Source organism: Pristiophorus japonicus, chromosome 2, assembly GCF_044704955.1.
Source record: "Pristiophorus japonicus isolate sPriJap1 chromosome 2, sPriJap1.hap1, whole genome shotgun sequence".
In the NCBI taxonomy this organism is placed as follows: domain Eukaryota; kingdom Metazoa; phylum Chordata; class Chondrichthyes; family Pristiophoridae; genus Pristiophorus; species Pristiophorus japonicus.
In genome coordinates, this window is record NC_091978.1 from 70,324,146 (window position 1) to 70,333,608 (window position 9,463).

The 9,463-nt window shown below is 43.5% G+C and overlaps 1 protein-coding gene across 1 annotated transcript in view; it reads right to left on the bottom strand.

Annotated features, from left to right (window-relative positions):
• Nucleotides 1-1,011, bottom strand: part of ccbe1 (collagen and calcium binding EGF domains 1) — a 461,189-nt gene extending 460,178 nt beyond the window's left edge. Inside the window, exons 1-2 of the mRNA XM_070860078.1 lie at nucleotides 899-1,011; nucleotides 503-586 (exon numbers count right to left, since the gene is read on the bottom strand). Of these exons, the coding sequence (XP_070716179.1) occupies nucleotides 503-586; nucleotides 899-1,011 (197 nt within the window). The remainder of the gene's footprint in view (nucleotides 1-502; nucleotides 587-898) is intronic.
• Nucleotides 1,012-9,463: the final 8,452 nt, after the last annotated feature.

Genomic DNA, 9,463 nt, shown 5'->3' on the forward strand with positions numbered 1-9,463 from the left:
ATTGGTACAAAGTGGTTTTGGCTTCATACAGATGCAAAATATATGGTATTTTTTAGCAAACTAAAAGGAGGTAGCCTCATAACATTTTGCTTTCGCATCAATTGCAGCTATATTGCATGTGCGGAACTCCAAGTTCCCTTACGAGAGTAGAATCCAGACCGAGCAGTATAACTCAGCTCCACAGGTCCCATATCATTGCAGATACTGGTCTCAAACTGCGAGTGGCAAGTTGTTGGAGTATAACAGCGTAATTACAGATAAAACGCGAAATCCCTTTTTAAACTATAAATCAGTCTCTGTAAGTAACACCCTACCAGTGAAAATGCAGGAATGTGTGATTTTTGTCTCCCTAAAAGATACATTTTATTTTGAACAACCATCACGAAAGCAGACTTTCACTCAGAAACAACATAGGCGAGCCAATAGATAAGAATCGGAGAGATCACTTCCATTGGAAGACAGCAAACAGGTATTTGAGAAAGTGATAGTTTGAAGTGCTTACCTGAAACAGGTCGCCACTTCCCCAGTGGATTTCAAGCATGGGTACTCGGTTGTAATGATTTTGTTTTCCGGACAAGTCTCTCTGCTTGAAGATCAAACGGAGGTTTTCAGGTATCAGTAAAAGAGAAAAAGGAATTCCTAAACTAAATCTGTTTTCGTTCCCATGGAATTGAAAGCGACTATTTTTAAACTCCTAAATTTAATTAAACGCGCTTTTAGAAGCACAGTAGGTGGCATACAAGTGTGCGTTTTTTTAAACTTTATATTAACCTTTAACCAGAATGAACAATATCTGGAACCATCATTGTCATTAGCACTAGTGGGGAGGAGGGACATTTTAACAATTACAGAATGGGTAGGGGGAAGATGAATGAGAAATAAAGTACACATGACAAACCTGTACGTTTCATCTTGCTCTGATATGGCAAAGTAGGAATACGGGAATCCTGTGGACATTAGCGACAGCATCAAGGCAGCCCTCAGCACATTCACAAAACTTTGGTCAAACATTTTCCTCCCCGTATAATCACTGATCAGACACGGTCCAAGGATTACCAGCAGAGTTACCGGGACAGGATCGCTCCGCAAACGTTCGGGCTCTGCCACTTTTTCCCCCCCAAAGACTTGAAGACTTTTCATGTGTGAGTGATCGACTGAGAGGTGCAGCTGGCTTTCTTCAGATCGCTTTTTAAAAACAAAAATTGACTTTGCTGCGGGGTTAAGGACACTCGCGCTGAGATGGTATTTGTCAGCACTGAAAGCTTCTTGGCTCTGCCGATGGGGCTGTTGTTTAGTTTAGATAAACTTTTTTTCCCAAAATATATTGCACAGGGTCAGACGCGCAAGTGAGCGGCGAGGGGAGGAACTTGGATGCGAGAGCGTGTGTACCAGATGATGTATGTGACGGTTATTTTATATGTGTGTGTGCTGTATGTGTGTAGAAGTTTGTCAATGTCTGTCGGTGTGTTACTGTGAGTGATTGTGTACATATATGAATGCAGCGCATGTGTGTTTGTGTGTCTGTGTATATGATTGCACATGTGTCCATATGTATTCGTCTGTCTGAATAGATTGTACTTGCTTCCGACTCCTGTCAAATTTCCATCTTACCCCTTCCTTAACCCTCACCATCACATTCTCGACAATAGAACATTTCCTCTCAGAATAAGATCTGTCTGAACTTTGCTAACATAATTTGACCAATCTGTCTCTTGTAAACGGAAACGAGCATTCTTTTCACAGCCTTGTTTAATTTTAGTTGCAACCTCCTCCACCTCTCCCAAAACCTAAAACAAAATAAATAAAACCACATTATCTCCGTGTGTTTTTGTTTTAAATTTAATCCACTCTGTCGCTTTGCCCATTTGATTGGCATTATAGCTCCCACTGATCGGCGGCACATTCATGTAATCTGTTTAACAATCTGAATGAATCGTTATGCGAATGACACTGGTTAATTTATTGCACAAACAGAAAGACCCGACCACTGCAATCTACGCAGGCTGTTTCAAGCTGCATTCCATGGCTGATTCTCTTTGTTTACAAATATTGAGCATTTAACTCATCCTAACCTCAAAATGGGATAGCTTCAAATCGCAACTTTTACAGCGACTCCACAATTTAGAATCTGCTTAAAGGGGGATTGCTTGAGGTGATGTAACTTTAATATTGGAGGTTATTATAATTCATAAACTTGCAGTGGTCCACCTCTCTGGTCTCACTATCTTCTCAACGTAGGCGGTAAATCGGAAAGGTTCGTTTTGAACGAGGGGAAACTTTATCGCTTTTGAACACTGGTGAGTTCAAAGCTGATAGTAGGCAATTGTAGGTAGGGGATTTCTGCGCCCACAGCAGATGAGATTAATAGGTTAGATTAGCCTGGCTTGGGTAAAACTAGCTGTGGGAGGCGAGTAAAACTAATATAGCTGGGTCGGTAGAACAGTTACAGATGGTAGCCTGAATGAATGCTAACCTGACACTCAATCCAAAAGTGAACTGAATTGGATAGATTTGGCTTAATTTGTTGAATAATTAAATTTAATCCAGTCTAGATATTTAATCCATAGGTGACTTGTCCCATTTAAAGGCAATAAACTATTCCATTTTTCTTAACAAGCTACAAATTTGCTGTGCCAGTGATTACTGTCTGTGACAAGTGCCATCATAAAAATGAGTTCAGTTTAGAATCATCTTCTAAAGTCGATTAGTCTACACACTGCAGTTCCCCAGGGGTCAGTTCTAGGATGACTGCTTTTCTGGATATATATTAATGACTTGGATGTGTGTGTACAGGGCACAATTAAAAAATTTGCAGATGGCACAAAACTTGAAAGTATAGTGAACAGTGAGGAGGAGAGTGATAGACTTCAGGAAGTCATAGACAAGCTGGTTAAAATGGGCGGACAGGGGGCAGATGAAATTTAACGCAGAAAAGTTCATTTTGGTAGAAAGAATGAGAAGAGGATATATAATCTAAATGGTACAATCCTGAAGGGGGTGCATGAACAGAGAGACCTGGGCTTATGTGTGCGCAAATTGTTGAAGATGTCAGGGCAAGTTGAGAAAGCAGTTATAAAGGCTTACGCGATCCTGGCTTCATAAATATATAGAGTACAAAAGTGTGGAAATATGAAGAACCTGTATAAAACACAGGTTCAACCCCAACTGGAGTACTGTGTCCAATTCTGGGCATCGCACTTTAGGAAGGATGTGAAAGTCTTAGAGAAGGTGCAGAAAAGATTTACGAGAATGATTCCAGAATTCAGGGACTTCAGTTACGTGGCTAGACCTGAGAAGTTGGAGTTGTTCTCCTTGAGTAGAGAAGATTGAGAGGAGATTTGATAGAAGTGTTCAAAATCATGAAGGGTCTGGACTGAGTAGATAGAGTGAAACTGTTCCCATTGGCAGAAGGGTCGAGAACCAGAGGACACAGATTTAAGGCGATTGGCAAAAGAACCAAAGGCGAAGTAAGAAAAACATTTTTTACACAGCGAGTGCTTGGGATCAGGAATGCACTGCCTGAAAGGGTGGCGGAGGCAGACTCAATTTTATCTTTTAAAAGGGAGTTGGATAAGTATCTGAAAGAAAAATAATTGCAGGGCTACGGGAAACGGGCAGCGTAGTGGGACTAGCTGAGAGGCGGCACAGGTTAGATGGGCCGAATGGCCTTCCTCCGTGCTGTAACCATTGTATGATTCAATGATTTTGAACCCAAATCCAGAGATCTTGACTAAAGATCCAGAAAAAGCATTTTGAAATCCCATCATGACAATTTGTGAATTTAAGTTCAGTTAGAAAATCTTGAAATAAATAGCTGGTGGCAGTAAAAGTGATCATGAAACTGTCAGATTGTTGTTAAAAATCCAACTGGTTCACTAGTGTCCAGCAGAGAAGGAAAACTGCTGGCATTACCCAGTCAGGCCTATATGTGATTCCATGGTTGACTCACATCTGCCCTCTGAAGTTGCCTAGCAAGTCACTCTGTTGTAATAACCCACTTCAACGGGGCAACTAGGGATGGGCAATAAATGGTAGCCTTGCCAGTGGCACCACATCCCAAGAATGAATTTTTAAAAACAGTCGAAAAGATTAGATGGTCAGGAAAAGTAATGTGTCATTGTCAGGAGGAGAGCAGCATGATCGGGAAAGTTATAGTTTGATTGGGCGGGTTCAAATAATGTGGTCAGCAAGGATAATGGAGTGTGGTCTGCTGTAAACATGCCAACATTTTCAAGTCAATCAGTGCAAGGGGTTTATTGTATCCCACTCGTAGTCTGCTGCAAGCTGTTCTGATGCTGGCCCTCAGTCTCAACATTTAATCAGAGACCTGCAAATGTGGGAAAACATTCACATGATTGTGTCAATGATAGGTCTTGCTTGTAAAGTATTTTTGCATGCAGATCGTGGTCACTCTACCTTCAAAACACAATAAGCTTTAATGCTGTCGATGATACAAGGTCCAGAGAGCCACTGTATTGTTGAGAATAGTGCATGGAAACTGTAGGTTATGATTAGAGAGACTGGGATAAAAACATTTATCAATTGTGGCATATACATGGCAACCTCTCACTAAAAATAGGAGTGTTGACATGTATGTCACTGGATTAGAAGAGCACAGGTGATGGTAATAACACAGCATTGGTTGGATGAGTTAAATGATTACAGAATGCAACACGATACAGAAAGGGTTAGCATAGCTTAGTCAGGTGGTTTGGAATATTATGATGAAGGAAGATGATATAGCTTGAAACTATGTTCATAAGCATACACACAACTGTCTCTGAGCCAAGAGACTGCCTATTCTATAGTGTGTCCTCTACTTCTGTCTGGCAACCAAGACTACCCTTACAATTCAAGGCAATCGGTATAAAGAACATATCATAGAAGTATTGTGTAACTGATAAGGACACATACATGAAATAACTTTCATGTCAAGTTGATCTGAATTCATTTTATATCAAGGGAATGGAGGTGGGGGGGCGGGGTGTTATTGAAAGTTTGTATTAATATGACTTTCCGTTTTTAAAATGTTTTTTCTCTGTGCAGGCTTTCCCTTTCAGATAGGAAAATCTGCCCTCTGGTGGCCATGTTTCATATGAAACATAATAAACTGCAAATACAAACTGATTGACTAAGAATGTATATCTACCTAGACTTATCCAGGAACTCAATTTTTTAATCAGATTCAGACATATAATTCTATCAATTTTACTTATAGAAACACCTCATATAAGTACATTCCTAATTAAGTAACTCCTTTATCTCCTGACCCATCAGCTTTATTAGTTCTTAGTCAGAACTTGATCAATGAGTTAAATTTCATGTCTTGTATCTGGGGCCAGGCTGATAGGATGAACTCTCCTCGCTCACTGTTAGCTGTAATGTGAATTGGGTTTAGGTAGTGTCTATCCAGTTCCTGAGAGGCACACATCCACTGTTTAAAATTGATCACAAAGAGGCCATAAGAACAGTTGATGTGGAAAATGAACCATTTGAATTGGTCAGCTGGGGGTTGTCTTTTGAGGATGGGGTTGAGGCACAGTGCGAGAGTGGAATAGAAGGTGCTTTACTCAGCATCTGTTCTGCACTATTTCTGCTTTGGGAATGCTTTATGCCGATACTGGTTGTAAAAGTGAAAAAGAAAAGTTCCATTCACCAGAAACTGATGCCCCTTACTTCGATGAGCATACAATTCAGTAAAAAAATGCATTATTATTTAATAAGAATTTCAGCATTATTTTGTTTGGATATAGATTTCTGCTATACAAATAATAAGGATTGAGCAGGCATTTATATGCAATTCAGCTTCACACAATTATTCTATTGTATGTTCAGTTAATGTTACTTTCTTATTTACAGCTATTTATATTGTTGTATTCTGGCATAATAGCCTGCTGAATATAGCAATAACAATAAAACTTACATTTATATAGCATACCTATCATAGACGGTCCCTCGAACGAGGATGACTTGCTTCCACAAGTTTACAGGTGTTTAGATGAAGGACCCGATGTTCCAGTCCTGAACTCCAGTTGAGGGGTGGAAGATGCCTGTGTGTGAATCTTTTTAACGTGTGGTGACCGTTGCACACCAGCCACCACATGGGCTTGACAGAGCTAAGTCTTGGTCCAGTGGCAAGGATTAACCAAGACGACTGGAGAACTAGTGCGCACATATATTGCAGTGTGGGTTGGCCCGTGCAGCCCCTGGGCCCTCGGTTCTTCTGGGCCCCGTACCCTCATCTTTCGCACCTCCACCACAAACATTTACCGCATCTTGCCACAAACACTTGCCGCTCATCCACCCTGACATTCCCACTCCTCTGTACCTGAGTCCTGCTGATGTTCCTGCCCACGCTCCAAAACGGCGACTAGGGTTTTGATGACGTCACCCAGTCATATTTATATAGCACTCCTTATATAGAGAATGTTATGTATTTAACCCTTGGCATCCTGTATCACATCACCACCAGAGGGCCTACCTGTTGGAGTCCCAAGGGATCCCAGCATCCCTTGGGAGCACTGTATATAAGCAGGCCACCCACGCAGTACCTACACTCTGGAGTCTAATTAAAGGAGCTAAGGTAACACTTACTCATTGCTTACAGTACTCAGTTTCATCCTTTATTATGAGCGTAATAATTGGCGACGAGGTAACGAACAACTGCGTAAAAATGCAAAGAACATTTGGTATCCTGGAGAAGTTCTCAGAAGGGGACGATTGGGAGGCCTTTGTGGGGAGACTCGACCAATACATCATCGCCAACGAGTGGGAAGGGGACGAGAACACTGCCAAACGAAGGATGATCCTCCTTACCGTCTGTGGGGCAACAACCTATGGCCTCATGAAGAATCTTCTAGCTCCGGTAAAACCAACAACCAAATCCCATGAAGAATTGTGTATGCTGGTCCGGGAGCACTGAAATCCTAAGGAAAGCATTTTGATGGCGAAGTATCGGTTCTACACGTGACAACAGTCGAAGGGCCAGGAAGTGGCGAGCTATGTCCCCGAACTAAAGCGCCTTGCAGGACATTGCGAATTTGAAGGATTCCTTGAACAAATGCTGAGAGACTTTTTTGTGCTTGGCATTGGCCATGAGGTAATCCTTCATAAATTATTGACTGTTGAAACACCGAATGTGAGCAAATAACGATAGTCCAGGCATTTATGTCCACCAGCGATAACACCAAACAAATTTCGCAGCATAAAGAGGTTTCGGCCAGTACTGTGCACAAAGTAATGTCATTTTCGAGCAGGAATATACATGGCAGAATGTACACGCTGGCTGTTGCACGACCTCAGATGACCCAGAGTCTGCCATCAATCGTTAATGCGAGGCAGTTAACAGCTTGTTGGCATTGTGGAGGTGATCATCGGCCCCATCAATGCTGCTTCAAACACTATGCGTGCAAAGGCTGTAGAACAATGGGACACCTCCAGCGAATGTGCAGGCGCGCTGCAAACCCTGCAAACCACCACATTGCAGAGGAAATCGATCCACGGTGAATCAGGCTGAACTAGAGATTCAAACCACGGAGACAGAAGTGTACAGGGTACACACTTTCACTACGAATTGTCCACCAATAATGGTAAAAGATGAACTGAACGGAATTCCAGTATCCATGGAACGGGACACGGGTGTGAGTCAGTCCATAATGAGCAAAAAGGCCTTCAACAGGCTGTGGTCCAACATGGCACACAGGCCCAAGCTCAGCCCCATTCACACCAAGCTAAGAACTTACACCAAAGAACTGATCCCTGTAATTGGCAGTGCAGAAGTCAAAGTCTCCTATCATGGGGCAGTGCATGAACTCCCACTATGGATCGTAGAAGCTGGCTGGGAAAAATCCGCTGGAACTGGGACGACATCCGAGCGCTTTCGTCCATTCCCAAAGCCTCATGTGCCTAGGTTCTGAGCAGATTTCCATCGTTGTTCAAGCCAGGCATTGGAAGTTTCTCGGGGGTGAAAGTGCAGATCCATTTGGTTCCCGGTACACGACTCATCCACTACAAGGCACGGGCGGTACCATATATGATGTGAGAGAAAGTGGAAATTGAGCTGGCCAGGCTGCAGCGAGAAGGCATCATCGCGCTGGTGGAATTCAACGAATGGGACAGTCTGATTGTCCCGGTACTCAAAGGTGATGGCACGGTCAGAATTTATGGGTCGAAAAAGTAACGATTAACCATTTTTCGCTACAGGACCAGTACCCGCTACCCAAGGCAGACGACCTATTTGCGACCCTGGCTGGAGGAAAGACATTCACCAAGTTGGACCTGACCTCGGCCTACATGATGCAGGAGCTGGAGGAATCTTCGAAAGGCCTCACCTGCATCAACACGCACAAAGGTCTGTTCATCTATAACAGATGCCCGTTCGGGATTCGGTCGCCCGCGGCAATTTTCCAACGGAACATGGAGAGCCTGCTAAAGTCGGTTCCTTGCACCGTGGTTTTCCAGGACGACACACTGGTCACAGTTCGGGACACCATCGAACTCTTGAAGAACCTGGAAGAGGTTCTAAGTTGGCTAGATCGCTTGGGACTCAGGTTGAACACTCGAAGTGTGTTTTCCTGGCACCAGAGGTCAAGTTCTTGGGAAGAAGAATCGCAGCAGACGCCATTAGACCCACCGACGCCAAGACGGAGGCCATCAAGAACGCGCCAAGACCATAGAAGGTGATGGAGCTGTGGTCGTTCCTGGGACTCCTCAACTATTTTGATAATTTCCTACTCGGGTTAAGCACCTTGCTGAACCCCTACATGTGCTACTACACAAAGGAGACAACTGGGTATGGGGGAATTCACAAGAGGCTGCCTTTGAGAAAGCCAAAAATATGTTACGTTCAAACAAACTGCTTGTTCCATATAACCCTTGTAAACGATTAGTGCTAGCTTGCGATGCGTCGTTATATGGGGTCGCGTGTGTGTTACAACTAATGAACCAGGGCTAATGAACCAGGGACTTTGCAACCGGTCGCTTATGCATCCAGGAGTCTGTCCAAGGCCAAAAGGTCCGACAGCATGATTGAAAAAGAAGCTCTGGCGTGCGTTTACGGGGTGAAAAAAATGCAGCAGTATTTGTTTGGTCTCAAGTTTGAGCTTGAAACTGACCACAAGTCGCTCATATCGTTATTCTCAGAGAGCAAAGGGATTAACACCAATGCCTCTGCCTGCATCCAAAGATGGGCGCTCACGCTGTTGGCATACAACTATGTAATCCGCCACAGACTGGGCACAGAGAACTGCGCTGATGCTCTCAGCCGGCTACCATTGCTCACCACCGGGGTGGAAATGGCACAGCCTGCAGACTTGCTCATGGTGATGGATGCATTCAAAAATGAAAAGTCACCCATTACAGCCCGCCAGATCAGGACCTGGACCAGCCAGGATCCTTTACTGTCCCTGGTAAAAAACTGTGTCCTCCATGGGAGTTGGTCCAGCGTCCCAGCGGAGGTGCAGGA